Source organism: Tupaia chinensis, unplaced genomic scaffold (assembly GCF_000334495.1).
Source record: "Tupaia chinensis unplaced genomic scaffold, TupChi_1.0 Scaffold000387_1, whole genome shotgun sequence".
NCBI classification, from domain to species: domain Eukaryota; kingdom Metazoa; phylum Chordata; class Mammalia; order Scandentia; family Tupaiidae; genus Tupaia; species Tupaia belangeri.
The window spans coordinates 3,308,874-3,323,698 of NW_006159889.1; the positions used below are offsets into that span (position 1 = coordinate 3,308,874).

The 14,825-nt window shown below is 47.7% G+C and overlaps 3 protein-coding genes and 1 long non-coding RNA gene across 18 annotated transcripts in view; 2 read left to right on the forward strand and 2 right to left on the reverse strand.

The window, feature by feature from the left end:
* NASP (nuclear autoantigenic sperm protein) overlaps window positions 1–2,226 on the forward strand; it is a 44,462-nt gene extending 42,236 nt beyond the window's left edge. For 6 of the 7 annotated variants that reach the window (XM_006153820.3, XM_014589892.1, XM_006153819.3 and 3 more), the window contains 3 exons: window positions 67–144; window positions 798–923; window positions 1,399–2,226. In XM_006153820.3, the coding sequence (XP_006153882.1) occupies window positions 67–144; window positions 798–923; window positions 1,399–1,479 (285 nt within the window). In that variant the 3' untranslated portion in view covers window positions 1,480–2,226. The remainder of the gene's footprint in view (window positions 1–66; window positions 145–797; window positions 924–1,398) is intronic. The other variant, XM_027773928.1, reaches the window with a different exon arrangement.
* Window positions 1,513–7,618, reverse strand: CCDC17 (coiled-coil domain containing 17). 8 transcript variants are annotated; one of them, XM_027773931.1, is made up of 12 exons: window positions 7,157–7,618; window positions 6,822–7,041; window positions 6,573–6,735; window positions 6,410–6,493; window positions 5,895–6,328; window positions 5,524–5,657; window positions 5,326–5,414; window positions 4,974–5,177; window positions 4,616–4,820; window positions 4,435–4,545; window positions 3,933–4,100; window positions 1,513–1,975 (listed from the first exon to the last, which is right to left on the reverse strand). In XM_027773931.1, exons 1-11 carry the CDS (start codon window positions 7,475–7,477, stop codon window positions 3,939–3,941), a joined length of 2,127 nt encoding a protein of 708 aa, XP_027629732.1. In that variant the 5' UTR covers window positions 7,478–7,618; the 3' UTR covers window positions 1,513–1,975; window positions 3,933–3,938. The 8 variants fall into 8 exon arrangements, 7 of the variants coding, with proteins under 7 accessions (XP_027629732.1, XP_027629733.1, XP_027629731.1 ...); XM_027773932.1 differs by lacking the exon at window positions 1,513–1,975 and having other exon boundaries at window positions 3,696–4,100; window positions 7,157–7,231; window positions 7,304–7,618; XM_027773930.1 differs by lacking the exon at window positions 1,513–1,975 and having other exon boundaries at window positions 3,696–4,100.
* A 306-nt stretch (window positions 7,619–7,924) lies between these two features.
* Window positions 7,925–10,796, forward strand: LOC102476633 (uncharacterized). Its single transcript, XR_335326.3, has 3 exons — window positions 7,925–8,019; window positions 9,568–9,633; window positions 10,168–10,796. It is a non-coding gene; the product is annotated as an uncharacterized LOC102476633 (long non-coding RNA).
* Window positions 10,797–11,037: 241 nt separating this feature from the next.
* GPBP1L1 (GC-rich promoter binding protein 1 like 1) overlaps window positions 11,038–14,825 on the reverse strand; it is a 31,066-nt gene continuing 27,278 nt past the window's right edge. For both annotated transcript variants that reach the window (XM_027773938.1, XM_006153823.3), the window contains 3 exons: window positions 13,691–13,815; window positions 12,431–12,533; window positions 11,038–11,278 (listed from right to left, as the gene is read on the reverse strand). In XM_027773938.1, the coding sequence (XP_027629739.1) occupies window positions 11,126–11,278; window positions 12,431–12,533; window positions 13,691–13,815 (381 nt within the window). In that variant the 3' untranslated portion in view covers window positions 11,038–11,125. The remainder of the gene's footprint in view (window positions 11,279–12,430; window positions 12,534–13,690; window positions 13,816–14,825) is intronic.

Genomic DNA, 14,825 nt, shown 5'->3' on the forward strand with positions numbered 1-14,825 from the left:
GTAATATTGGGTCTCTCTTGGTCTCATATAACTTGTACATTGCAAACAAAGGCTTCATTTTAACAGATTGCCAGTAGAAAGCCGACAGACGGTGCTTCCTCATCAAATTATGTGACTGATATTTCCCACCTTGTCAGAAAAAAGGTAAATCTATAAATGATTCTTTCCTACCTTTACCCAGCCTGTATTTTTTGGGGTCCCAGTGATACATGAACAATACTTTTATTATAAACTTTCCTAATAATAGTTGAAGTAATAATATACTCCTTTTGCTAAGTTGGTGATTTGTGAGGGAAGACAGTTTTCACTTGGATACCTCTTCCAGAGAAATAGTCCTGGACTTCAGATCAGAAAACTGCCAAGGAAGCTGGCAGATTTTCTTGGGCAATAGTCATTCATTAGCAGGCTTGCTAATACTCGACACTCCTGTGGGTGCCTGCTCCCTGTAGTTCCAAAACCCTTGTCTTGGGGATGGTCGGGTAAGGTAGTCAACTTCTGCTTGGTTTCCTTACTCAAATGTAGGAAGTCTAATTTGTACTTTTGTTACTGCTCATATGTACTCCTTATTCCTACCCTACCCTACTTGATTCCAGTCGGGAGACTTAATTGGTATGTTGAGACAGACTGATTTATTCTGCAGGGTATAGGCATGCATTTGCTTCCTGTGGCCAGGGAGAGACTTCCCTAAAGCTATAAATCCTGGTGTTCAGGATCTTAGTACTATGGGGTCAGTGTCTCACACTTGTCTTTTTAAAACCATTACATTTGTTGTGAAGTCTTCACAATTTTATCTTTAGAGGAAACCAGAGGAAGAAAGCCCCCGGAAAGATGATGCAAAGAAAGCCAAACAAGAGCCGGAGGTGAATGGAGGCAGTGGGGATGCTGTCTCCAGTGGAAACGAAGTTTCAGAAAACATGGAGGAGGTGGGCAGTTAAGCAGGGCTTGGCCTCTTGCCTCATCCTCTGGGGAAACCAGCTTTTCCATGTGCACGTTTCCCACCTTGAGCCTGTTTGGACTGCTTGAGTGTAACCCTTATAGTGGGCTGTTGTGCCAGAAACATTTTGGTTATAGAATGTAGAATGTCTCGCTGACAAATGGAACCTATCCCACAGGTCTCCTCTAAGGAGAGTAGAGTATGAGAGAAGGCACTTTATTGGCAAGACCGTTACGTTGTTTCTGGTTGTTCCTTTCCATGTATATGTGATTATTGGTTCAGTCAGCCCTATTATCACATAGGGTTCAGGAAATGGCATTGTATTTTATGGTCACTGTCCTCTTAGTATAGGGAACTGTTTGGGGGGACTGTGTTCACTTCCTCTGGGTGAGGTTTGCTTGGTTATGTAAAATGGAATGACTTAAACTAGTCACTTATGCCCAGGCTCCCTGTTTGTCTTCCAGGCTGAGAATCAGGCCGAAAGCCGGGCAGCAGTAGAGGGGACAGTGGAGGCTGGAGCTACAGTTGAGAGCACTGCATGTTAAGAAAGGGAGCAGAGCCTTCCTCCCAAGGGAAAGTGTTTTTGTATATAATGTATTTTTTCACTTTTGGGGGATTCTTTTTGTATAACTTCAATAAAGATTGTAAGCAAAGTTTGTGGCTTTGAAGCTTTTCTTAAATATGGGCTGAATTTGTGCCTTGGAAAACTCCAAGTTTTATATAGTGGCCAAAGGTACCTTTTTTTTTGTTTTCTTAATTTTGGCCTTCTCTACTTATCTGTTTAAGTTCAAATCCCAGTTCCTGACTTCACATGGAAGTGATCAAATCAAGTGCGGCCATAGGCCCTTCATCCTCCAGTGGTGCTGTATCCTTTCTGTTTTCAAATATTTGAACCTAGTGGCTGACCCTGCTTGGTTAAAAAACAGGACTTGAAAGTCTTCTTTGGTGCTGAAAATGGATGATGGACTTTGGCTGCGAGCCAGGCTTGGGTGGCATCCATCTTCGGTTCACTTAGTCTCCAACTGGGGTTGTAATCCTGGCCTGGAGGAGAAAAACAAACTGAAGAAAACCGAGGAAAACGGTTTGTGTAATTGTACAGAATTGCGCTCTGGTTTGGAGGGGACTGAGGAAACTGATGTTGAGGAATACTTTGAATATGGTTGGAAGAATCTGTGAAGGCTGGCTGGCTTAGATTTATTTTGTGTATAGAAAGGTTGGAATATAGCAACACTGGAATTGTTATGCTGTCTGTAATTTTGACTTTTCAAATAAAGATACTTTACATCTCTTGATCTGGAATTGTGTTTGAAGATGTTAGGCAGGATCCTGGGCTGCCTGGAGGATTTCAGTATGGGATCTGAGGTTAAAAAACAGAAGTTGGGTTTCCAATCCAAGGGTACTATGGAACTGGTTATTGTATTAATGCCCCATCCTTGGGTTATTGATGTCCAGAGTACAGGGCTCAATTTAGACCCTGACCTGACCTTGAACCAGGTGCTGTTTGAATTCTAAACATTGGTCCTATGTTACCCAAGGGGCTCTAGGCAATTCTGAAGCCATAGAGCTACTTTGCCACAGTGAACCTGTTGTTTTTAACATTGTTGAGGACAGAGAGAGTTGTGCTGATCTACAAGAGAATGCCATTTGTCAGTTTATTTTTTATTTATTTTTTCCTAAACTAAGAAAAATTGAGTTTTTCTGGGCTAGCTGCAGTAACACAGGGCTGCAGAATCTCTGACTTAACACTGGCTTTGAACTTCTCTCCTGAGGAAGGCCTTGTGTAACTGAGGCTTTTTTGTGTTAGGACAGTCATAGCTTGATCTCCCCCCCCCCTTTGGTTGACATTGGGGTTTGGGGCTAGGCACAATGTCTAGTGCAATTCGATCTCACATGACACCCCTATTTGGGAGGAGCACCAATGGGCTATGCCCTATGTTAGAGTCCAATAGTAAGAGGCCTCAGAATCAGTCATCCTGTTTATTGGGAGACTGACTTCAAACCTGTGAGACTTCCTGGTAGAAGTCTTGAAGTTGGGATGTGAATAAGTCCAGCAATAAAACTGGCTCTAGGAGGGGACCAGCAGTTAGCGTAATAGCTATGTCGCTGGACTCCCCCATGTAGTTGGCCGCAGTTCACGTCCCGGACCCAGTGGCTTAAAACTCACGCCGGGTGCATACATGCCCAAGATCCCAAGAGAAGGGATTGCAGCGTGACCATCCCCTCTGGGGGGTGTTTTCTTGTTTTCTGTCTCTGTCTGACGAGTGCATACACCCTGTAGCAAAAAAATAAACAAAAAAAACCCTGGCTCCCTGGCCTTAGGAGAAATGGCTGTGCCCTGGCTTTTATTTAAAGTTCTTTAGTTGGGATTAAAGAATGCCTCCTGGGACCAGTAGATGGCATCATCGTGTTGCTGGATTCAGACGTAGTTAACCGTGGTTCAAGTCCTGGATCCGGTAGCTTAAACATGCTGGGTGTATGTGTGTGTGTGCGCTCAAAATTCTGAGAGGAAAATGGAAAAGGTATTACGGTGTGGCCATGCCCTGGGCATGTGTGCGTGTGTGTGTGTGATTTCTCACTTTCTGTCTCCTTGTCACTCCATGAGTACATACTCTAGCAAAAATCTCTAGAGAGTAAGGACTGGCAGGTGATGTGGTTAAGGCAGCTGGACTCCCACATGGCTGACTGTGGTTCGGGCCCTGGACCTGGTAGTGTGCTTTCTTTATGTCTCTCTGGCCAATTAAAAAAAAATAATGACAATAAATTTTACCTTTCAGAGAACTTTTTAATGTGCCAGGGAGTATTATAAATACCTGCTATCTTGTTCTCATAATCTGACCAAAAAACAGGTATGGTAAGGTCAAGTATTTGTGGGAAGTGGTAAAGTTGTGGTTAGAGCTCATATTTTGTATTCATAACTGCTCTGCTTCTAGACCCTGCTGCAGGTCTGGGAATAGGCTTTGATCCATGCCCTCATTTTGCACAGGTTACCAATGTTCACCTGATCTCAGAAACCCCGTGGGGGAGGATCAGAGCTGTGGTGAGGGCTCACATCCTGATCTCTTTCCTTGACTCTGTGGAGGGGCTCTTCCACAGTAGGTGGGGGGTCAGCAAAGCCAGCCATGGGGATGAGGGGGTTGGCTTTCAGTGAAGATGAGCTGGATGATACCTGTGGAATGGGCAGAAAGGTGTTTAGTATAACTATAGAGGTTCAGGGCACAGTTCTGGAGTCGGGACTTTGAGTTTCAACTATATACTATGAATCAAATTAATCTTTGATTTCCTTATCTATTATGAGGTCATTGGAAAAGTCATATACTTTCCTATTTCTATACAAAAATATGACTTCCCAACGACCCAGTAGTATCACTTAACCTAGTAAAGATGTGAGAAGCCCATGAATTAATGCACAGAGGTGGTTTTGTATTAGCTGGTATGTGGGCAGTAAAGGCTGGCTGTTAGCCAGGGCACCTGTGGTGTCCCTCGTTCTAGTTGGCCCTCACCGGTGGTGGGTACTGGTATGCGTGGGCACTTGCTGGATTGATCTCTGCCAGTGCCTGGACAGCTGCATCTCTTGCATTCACCAGTCGCAGAAAGAGCTCAGCCTGACCTGCCTGGGAAGAGGGGAGTTGGTTTTGCTTCTACCATGGAGGAGCAGACCCGCTTCCCACTCTCCATGCTTACCTGGGAAATCCCATTCAGCTGCTTGAGGCTTGGGTCCAGAGGAAGGGCCCGAAGCGGGAGGCGCCAATGGCCACTTAGCACCCGCTGGTCACTGTCAAATAACACCAGTGAGGCCCAAGCCTTTGACTGTGGTGCACTAGCCCATGCCTGCCCCTGCCAAGCTTGTAGTTCACAGACCATGGATACTGATGGTGAGGGTGGCAGTCTGTGGAACCACAAAGAGGGGTTGAAGTCAACGCTACCACTCCTTCCTAGGACTTCTGAGCCATACAGACCCTGAACACCGACGGAGAAATTTAGCAGGATGAGGAGTCTCAGTTATGGCAGAGTACTTAAGGCATGATCTCCATTTACTGACCTGGGCACAGGCTGCCTGCTGGCAAGGATGGCACAATTGCCAGTAGGCCCAGGGGCTGGAGGTGGAGGCAAACAAAGGGCTGGGGGCAGTGCTGTGGTCACTCCTGTATCATGTCCATCTCTGGCCAGGCCAGCCATTAGCTGCACCCAAGTCCAAGAAGCCTCAAGGCCCCGAAGGAAGTCATAGAAAATGACCAGGCCAGCCCTGGGGGACAGGAGTCTTAAGTACACAAACAGAATTCTCTCCTCTCACCCCTGCACTCTGCCCCAGCTCCTCAGCCGTAGCTGGCTCCAGTGGGCTCCTTAGTAGTGGTAGCCAAGTCCCCGGATACGGAAGAAGGGGCAGGCCTTACCCAGGGTCATAGGGCGCAGGGCCCAGCACATCACAGGTGGGCAGAAGGTGAGGATCCTGGCCTTGGTTCCTGGTCGTGATTTCAGGATGCTGTAGGTGCAGGGAAGAGGCTGCCTCCTAGAATGCCGCCTACCCGCGGGTGCCACCCTGCCCTAAGCTGAACTGGCCCAGCCCCACCCCCACGCTCTCTGGTCCTCACAGCCTTTTTCGTGTCTCCCCAAAACTGGGTGTCCATGGAGTTTGGAAGCGGCGGCAGCGGGGGTGCCACTGGTGGCGGGAGGAGTGGGGGATCCCCCTTTCCCTTTAAGCGTGGACTGGGGCTGGTCCTGGGCCCTAGGAGCAGAGAAAGTTGGTGCCTCATAACTGGGCTCGATACCCCTGCCCTGCCCCCATAAATGGATTCGCGGGGTAACGGATACAGGGACACACAGATGCATGGAAACAGGCCATTCACGCACGGGGCACAAACACGGCCTCCTTCCCCACACGCGTTCCCTCCACCCCTGCTCCCCAGCCAGGCCTGCTAGCGGGTGTTCATGGGATGGGCTGGGAGGGGGTGGGGTCACTGACCCCAGGGCTTCTGGGCCAGGCCCCTCTGCATCTGCAAGGCCAGGATTTGTGCCTCCAGGCGCCGGTTTCCGGCCTCCACCGACAGAAGCTCCCCCGCCCTTCCCGGGATGAGCAAGTCCCACTGGTCACCACCGGGTGCGACTCTGAGCAGCTCTCCAGCCTTCCAGCTCTCTGGACAAGGCAACACCCGGTTTCCTACCTCGGGTCTTTTGCTCAGGTGGTCCTCATGCAAAGGATGGCCCTCACACCCTTTCTTCCGCCCAGAACTGAGATCCCCGCGGCCGAGATGCCCTCCTGTCGAGCGCCCCCGTTCACCCCTGCGGGTCTGTGACCTCCACAGCTCCAGTGCTGATGCCTCCACTTGCAAATGCCAAATCTGGCTGAGAATGCTGGGGTCTTGGCCCCCGCCTCGAATGTAGGCCTCACGCAGGGCCCTAGGGAGTGGGGGACAGGAAAGCGGTCTTTCTGGGGACTCGGGACTTTGTCCCGCGCATGTCCTCGGGCCCCTGTCTCACCTGATCTCGGCAGCCAGAGTTCCTGGGTTGGCCGGTATGCTCGGAAAACTGAGCTCCGCTTCTCGCCAAGTGTCTGGCGGCTTCCTGGATCACCCAGCCAGCCACGCACCGGGAGACCACGTCACGGGTGGGGCTTCCAGGCGCGGCTGGGTCCGGGTCTCACGCAGGCTGCCGCTGTAGCTCTTGAACGCGCGTCTCCAGCATCTCTACAGCTCCCCGCGTCTGCCCGGCCTCAGCCCGGAGTTCTCGAAGTTCCTGCTCCAAGCGGAATAGGCGGGATATCCCAATCCTGGTCCGGGCCACGTCTTGGAGGCGCCGACTCAGTTCTGAGGGAGTAAGGGACTTGTCAGAATGGGTCCGAGCTACCGTAAGCCCGGGTCCGAAGCGGGTCCCTAGATCCCTTGTCCTTCACCCTCGCCGCGTCGCTCCAGAGCTCGGCTTTGTGCTTCCGTCTCTGCAACGCGCCTTGCTCGAGTCCGGTGCAGCGCCCGCAACCGCTCGCTGGGGCTGCCGGCCGCCTCAGAGACAGAACCCTGATGCAGGGCCTCTGAATGCGTCCAGGGCCCCGAACCCCTGGGGTCCTCTGTTATCCGGGTTCGCATTTCCTGTAGGGACAGCCGCAGGCACTGCACCTGGAGGTAACAGTGATCTGCCATCTCCGTGTTGGGGTAATCTGCCCCATAATGATCCACACGCGGGGAAGGACGCCCTAAGTTTGGGGGCATGGGAGAAGTCAGGAGAATGTACCTCCTCTGTTAGCCTCTTTAGAGCAGATTTGCTGGACTCCTGGCCTGGGAGATCCTGGAGTTCTTGTGGCAAAACCTGGGGATGGGGTAGGTATCCTGAGGATCGGCTCACTCGAATGCCCGCCCACCGCCACGGAGGAACCCTTACCGCAGCGCCAGGCGGTCCAGTAGTCACTGAGGGCTGTGCTCCAAGGGTCACGTCCCGGGCCAGGCGGCCAATGCAGAAGCGCTGAGTGTGAGTGGCCAACAAGGCCTGGGAGCGGAAAACCATGTCGCAGGACCCACAAGGCAGAAGCCCTGGCTCCCCAGAGTTGGAAGCCATAGGATGGAATCAGTTTGGTGACACAAGCCTGCAGAAGGTGGGACAGAAGGCAGAGAGAAGGCAGGGCTAGGTCTCTTGGGTCCAAGAGATTTTCATGTTTATGTTTGGGGAGGAGTCATCTTGGCTCCCTGGGCAGCATCAACAGGCCTGGGCAGGCTAAGTAGGATGGGTGGGGAAACCCTGACCACCTTTGGGAGGAGCCCTGGTGTCAGTGTCACAAAGCCTGTCCCACCTCATTGCATGGGCTTGAGCAAGTTGTTTCTTAGCACCACACCTTGGTTTCCCTGCCAGTACCTGTAAAGACAGCTGCCTCCTAGACCAGCTGGGCCCTTACCAATGCCCTGGCACTGGTCACTGAACAGCTTCTGGGGCCTTCTGCCTGGCAACCCCAGAATGAGTACCTCTTCTAGCGGGTGCATCCCTGGAAGCAACCACAGCTTTGGCATAACCATCTCACTCCCTTTCAGATTCCTCTGGTTCTTCAGGTGTAGAGCGAGAAAGTCTGCAGTACAGAGGATTAAGCTGTGGGAGAACATGATCAGGTGAGGGAATCAAGCCCAGAAAGAAACCCTTCCCCCAGTGGCCAGGAGCCAGGGGCCAGGCAGGTCTTTTCTTCATCAAATTATCCTCCATCAGGGGGCCAGACTGTGGCACGGTAATGTGGCTTGTTCCCACACAGCTATCTGCACAGCTGCGTTCCAGACCCTGTGGCCTGAAATCATGCCTGGACCGCCTGTGTACCCAAAAGGAGCAATGAAAGAGAAGGGATTCTCTTACCTTCCGTCTCTCCTAGGGCATGTCCCCTCTTCACAGTTATCCTCCAGTCTCCCCACAGCAAGAATGTTTTCATTTAAGTCAGAGGAGGGAGCTCTTGAGCTGGCCCCATATTTCTAAAGAGCTACTTTCTCTAAAGTAAGGCAGGCCAAGGTATGACCAGCACCCAAGCTATAGTGTTTTAAATAATTTGTTTTCAGTCTAGCTGAGAAATCCTAGAATAGGAAGATTTTTAGAAATATGTTCCAAGGGGCCAGCAGGTAGCATGGTGGTTAAGGGCACTGGACTCTCACATGGCTGATTGCAGTTCGAGTCCCAGACCTGGTGACTTGCTTCCTCGCTTTCCCTCTCTCTCTTGCTGGTCAAATAAAATAAAGTCAATTGAAATATATTTTTTAAAAAAATTGGGAACCAGCAGTTAGCGTAATGGCTGTGTCGCTGGACTCCCATGTAGTCGACCGCGGTTCGCCTCCCAGACCCGGAGGCTTAAAACTCATGCCGGGCGTGTGTGCTCAAGATCCTGAGAGGAGAATGGAGAAGGGATTGCGGCGTGACCATCCCCCCAGGGGGTGATTTCTCACTTTCTGTCTCTATGTCTCTGTCTGTCTGGCGAGCGCACACGCCCTATAGTGAAAAACCCCGCCAAAAAAAAAAAAAAAAAAAAAAAGTTCCCAAACAGCTAGTAAATGGCAAAGCCCAAAACTCAACCTACTTCTCAACTTGAATTTTAATAATTCTGCAACAATATAGTCTTACAGTATTTCAGTGATCCTAAGATGCATTTTTTCATATTTTAACATCAATATTCACAACTAAAGGAGTATCCAGTAATACACATTTTCATGGATTGCTTATACTATTCTAACAGTAGGAACTATAATTTACTATAGCAGATAAGGTTCCTGCGTTCTTGGCCATCAGAATTTGGAAAATGTCCCACATGTTGGCAAATGTCCCAAGTCTCTGTTCCTATCCTCTGCCTCCTCTGGTTCAGAGCCCATACGCGTGAGTTTGTCATAGGGTGGGAATGTTGAGTGGCGTTGTGTAAAGTCCTTGGTTCTTTGAGAATAGATCACTAAAATTAGAGACCTGTCCCTAGGCGCAAAATAAAGCAACAACCACAATAAAAGTACGTAGAAAAGAGAATTTAATAGGAAAGAAAGATTTTAGGAAAGAAGTACACCCAAAAGACTTGGGCAGCCAGGTTGCTAGGCAGCAACTGCGTTTGGGACTAGCTCATGTGTTATTACCAGAGGTGATAATGAATGTTTAACAGTGGGAGGTCTGTCACATTATCTGTGTCCTTTGAATTCTAGGGCTTCTTCAGCCTCTCTCTTCACAAGAAGAATTTGAGGCATTTCATCTAACTGCGCATGCCCACTGTGAGTCAAGATAGGTGCAACCTAATTAGGATAAAATGCCCAATTAGTTTATTGCCCCAGTGGGAATCAGGAGGTTGACCAAAATGTCTGGTTGGTATGAGGAATGATAAGAGGGAAATTTACAATCATCCCTGTGTCTTCCTCAAGTACTAAGGAATTAAAATGGTATTTGGCTCACCCTCCCAGAGCCAGGAGCTGGGTGGGAAGAAGGTATTTTGGGGAGAATCTGGTTGTAAGTCCTGATAAACTGTGACTGATGGGACACTGTGTGCTCTGCTGTTCTCTTAGGGCTGCAGATCATTACTAGCTACCTGCCTATCACAAAGTCCTTTACCTAACATGAGTTCAGGCCTGCTACTCCTCTCCCAGTTAAGAGTATGACCTTGCTCCTCTATCTACACCCTTAGGGACTAATTACTGCAGTGATACCCAAAGATTATCAGTGCCAGATGTTTAACTTACACTTGTTCATCAGTTCTTGGCCTACTGTTTTCTATTTCCCAATGTAACTGTTGGTTCTCTTTTCTTACCTAGCTCCCTGGATCCCCAGAACCTTCCATGGTGCCTTGGGCATACACTAGGGGGATGAAAAACAACCTGCTGCTTCAACCGACCAACTGGCTAGCAATGGCTTGAGCCTTTCCCTGACAAAGGATTTTTATAGGAAAACTGCGGCACAGGCCTTCCTTACAATATGCACATTGGTAAACTCATGGGCACCGAAAGATAGTTCCAGGAAGGAAAACTTGGCTTCTGACTTTATTACCGACAATACATTGTACAAGTTTTTCTGCATCAAAGTAGTTCATGCTAAAAAGGAGAAGCCGGTTTGTTTGACCCCCCCCCCAGACTTGTAAGAATAATTCACCTAAAAAAGAACCCATTTCTCTAATTTTAAAGAAAATATACTTTTTACACAAGACAACCCAAACTGATGCAAAATATTTATTCCAAGTTAGTTATTTTATGCAGTAGTTTCCCCCTTCAACAGACTTGTGATAACCACATCTTTTAAATCTGTAAATAATGTTATCAAAATAATCTTAATCTTTGAAATCTCACAAAAATTTATATTTTACAATCCACCCTGAATATCAAGGCTGCAAGAATAACACAACATTTCCTATATCCAAATATTTTACAGCTGTACCCAAAAAAGAAAAGAAAAACAAAAACAAAAAAACCACATATGCTTGGTTAAGGGCTAAAGTTACCCGAGCAGCCAAAAATAAAATAAAATATCCAAATTATTAGCATTAATTTAATACAATTATAACTTCAAGAGTCACTTTGTCATTGACAATGATTGCTTGAGCACAGGGGTGAGTGCCCCAAGGGCTGGTAGTAGAAGCTGTTGCAGACAGGGGCGTCATCCCTTGTGCATGAAGTACTGAACAACATAAGAAAAGGAAAAGAATGATTTCTTTTGTATACTCCCTAAACACACAAGCCGAGTTTACTGGGTCAAGTTAAACTGTGAGCATTTATATGCCTACTTCCAGGCATCGTCGTCTGATGTTTCACTGCTACTGGTTTCTGTGTCTGAGTCTTCAAACTCTGCTTTACAAGTGCTTCTCCAAGGGGAGAACAGGCTGGAACAGCGGCTCTGCAAGAAGCCATTCTTTCCAAAGCCGTTTTTTCTCAGCTGTGGTTAGCATGGGAGAGAAAGAAAGAAAAAAAAAAAAACATCACTGATTATACTCGCCCATCGGATGTAGGAAAGGTCAGGCCTCAGTAGGTAGAATGTAGAGGAGAGGGGCCTTCTAAGAGACCTTTTTAAAAAATTGCCAGAGGGCACTCTATGCTTCTGAGGGAGAGACAGAGAGACACACAGAGACAGACAGAACCCAACAATGGGATGTGAGGCCTTTCTCCATTTCTTCTGTAGTGATTTTGGGCATGCACACACATAATGGGATTTCTGTGGCTGGCCATGTGGAATCCAGTTCCCTTAATCACTAGGCCATGGGGCTGGCCCTCTAAGAGATCTTACATCTCTCCTAGCAGAGCTTTTCAAACTTCAATGTACAAGTGAACCATCCAAAAAAATTTTTTTGCCAGAGGGCACATGTATCACAGAGAGCATGTAGTGTGCTACCAGGGCCAGGATTTATACACAGTAGGCCAGGCGGGCTTCATCTCCTCTCTGCACAGGGATTAACTGCTGCATTACGGGCTGCCCCTAAACATCATTCCCCTATTTCTAGGGAGTTCTGAGTGGCAGTGTCTTAGGTCAGCCTGAACTGTGTCCTTTTATAGGATTTATCCACTGTAATTTTTGCTTTAAATATATGCCACCAGAATGTAGTAAAGCTCATCAAGGTTTGTAGAAGCACCATCTGTCTGGTTCAGTGCTGTAAACCTTAGGACCTGACAGTTTTATTCAGAAAAGGAATCCAAGCAATTTTGGAATAAATTCATATAGGTCTCTGGCTTCTTAGCTCTGGCTACAGCACCAAAAGGAAACAGGACTGGAAGCAGAAGAGGGTGAGCCAGCTTTCTGAACCTACAGCTCATACTGTAACTCTGGAACACTGCCCAGTGGATCTGATAAGGGATTAGAGCTGTAAGGACAAATGAACAGACTTTCTAGAATCTGCTAATTCTACCACTGGAGAGCTCCACTGTCTCGGCAGAGTTAGATGCCTCACTACAATCTTTTATGGTAATTCAACTTACTTCTTTTATTTTTAAGTTTTTCTCTCACAATAAACTGGGACTCCCTAAGGGCAACGACTGCCTGACTTCTTTCTCTCCTAAATTACTGATTCACCTTTAGGAGAGGTTTATGACATACCTGCTCTGTCTTCATGTGGAACTCCTTGAGCTCATCCTCTGTGAGGGGAAGGCAATTCTCATCATTTTCAGGATACTCCTGCCATCCCATTGCTTTCAACAATCTGGTGGAGACAAGAGGATAGGAAAAGAAACCGACACCATTAAGCCTAAGCAGGTAGCCCACCACTTTCTAAAGAAAACTTTCCTGCCCGGGGACATTCAGTGTTAGAAAAGGAACTCTGTTGTTTTCTTCTCCCCAGGGGGACAAGCTTTAATTATGGCTACTTACGCGCTTCTAATGAAATAGTTGAGACAGTAAGAGCTATAGAAGAAACAGTAGGAGCAGAAATCATGGCAACATAAAGAGCCAGGCTAGGTGGGCTATCTCATAGCCCAAAACAGAAGAAATCTCACTTTTGCTCCTTGTCAGCACATTAGCATATTTCCCCATGTACCTAAGTTCTTCTTTAATTTTGTAGCATTGTGGACTCGCTCATATCTGGTTGACCCTCAGGTTCCTCTGAACAGCAGCCGTCTGCTAAGTAGGTACTACCACACCTGGCAGGCCCCACCTGCCATCCAGCTGTATGCCGTGTATTAAAGGTCCACATTTAAACAACAGACCTCCATGCATGGGCATCTAGTACCTTCCAAGGCCCCTTAAAGAGGTCTTATGGGGAACCAGCGGTTAGCGTAATGGCTGTCGCTGGATTCCCATGTAGTTGACTGTGGTTTGCGTCCCAGACCCGGTGGCTTAGAACTCACGCCAGGCGCGTGTGCGTGCGTGCCCAAGATCCCGGGAGGAGAATGGAGAAGGGATTGCGGTGTGACCATCCCCCCTGGGGGGTGATTTCTTGCTTTCTGTCTCTATGTCTCTCTCTGTCTGTCTGGTGAGCACACGCACCCTATAGCGAATACCTCTCTCTCAAAAAAAAAATAAATAAAAAAAGAAGAAGAAAAAGAAAAAGAGAGGTCTTATGGTAAATGCTCATTGTGCCAAGATCAAGGGGGCCTACACAACAGTCCAAGAAAAAAGGTTCCCTTGTCTTCTACTCCCTGACTATAGCCATAAACTGAATATGAAATTAATAGACATGAAAAGCTTGGGAAAGAGACTGTGAAAAAGCTGGTCATCTCTGAGAGATGTCCAGTGTACAACAGCCCAACCTGGGGCATACCACAAATATCAATTTATGGTGCTTGTGGAAACTGTCATCTGTAGGATCAAGGTCCTAAAGGCAACACATGGCGTGCCCTGGGAGCTCACTCACTCACTCACCTGTGCTCTGCTTCTAGAGAGTGTGAGAGGACCTCCCCTTCTTCCACTACAGGGAGAGCAAGACCATTCTGATGACAGCTTTCCTCCCCATTTTCCTTTGGTTTAGGTGTGCTGTTGTCCTCCAACTGTGATAAGGAACAGGAAGGACATGCTTGGTTTATAATCCTTTGTGGCAAGATATGCACCATACATAGTCAAGGAGCCAGAACTCTGGAAAATGCTTTCCAGAAGACAGCCTCAGGCAATAGGTCTTCCCCACTTAAAAATGAGGATCTGCAACATCAGCAAATTGATTCTAAAGCTTATATGCTGAGGCAAAAGATGGAGTCTAGCCAACACAATACTGAAGAACAAACTTTAAAGACTGGTATCATCTGACACGAAGACTTACTAGGAAAGCCAGAGTAATTAAGACAGTGTGGTACTGACAGAAAATACAGCGCTAGCAGGTGGCATGGTAGTTAAGAAGCTGGATCTCACATGGCCAACTATGCAATTCGAGTCTTGGACCTGTCGGCTTGAAAAATCAAGCAAAATACATGTATATGTATGTCTAAAACCCAGAGAGAAGAATGGAAGAGGGGACAGTGACATGGCCCCCCTCCCTAGGGGGTGCTTTCTCACTTTCCCTCTTCTCTCCAGTAGGCATATGTGCCCTCTAGCAAAAATTGAAAAGAAAAAAAGAGGAATAGACAAACAGATTAATGCAACAAAACAGAGCCCAGAAATACACTTATATAGTCAACTGATCTCCAACAAAGGAACAAAGGTAATACAATGAAAGAAAAATAAATCCAGTCTTCAAATACAATGGTCATAAAAATATATCTAGTCTTGAAAACAAATGTGCTGGGACAACTAGATACTCACATGTGAAAGGAAGGAAGGAAAAAGAGACAGACAGACACAGGTCCTATGCCCTTTACAAAAAATCAAAGTGGGAGGGACCAGCAGTTAGTGTAATGGCTATGTCACTGGACTCCCAAGTAGTTGACTGTGGTTTGAGTCCCAGACTTGGTGGCTTAACCTCATGCTGGACACGTGTGCATGCATGCCAGGATCTCGAGAGGAGAATGGAGGAGAAGGGACTGTGGTGTGGCCATCCCCCCTGGGGGGTGATTTCTCACTTTCTGTC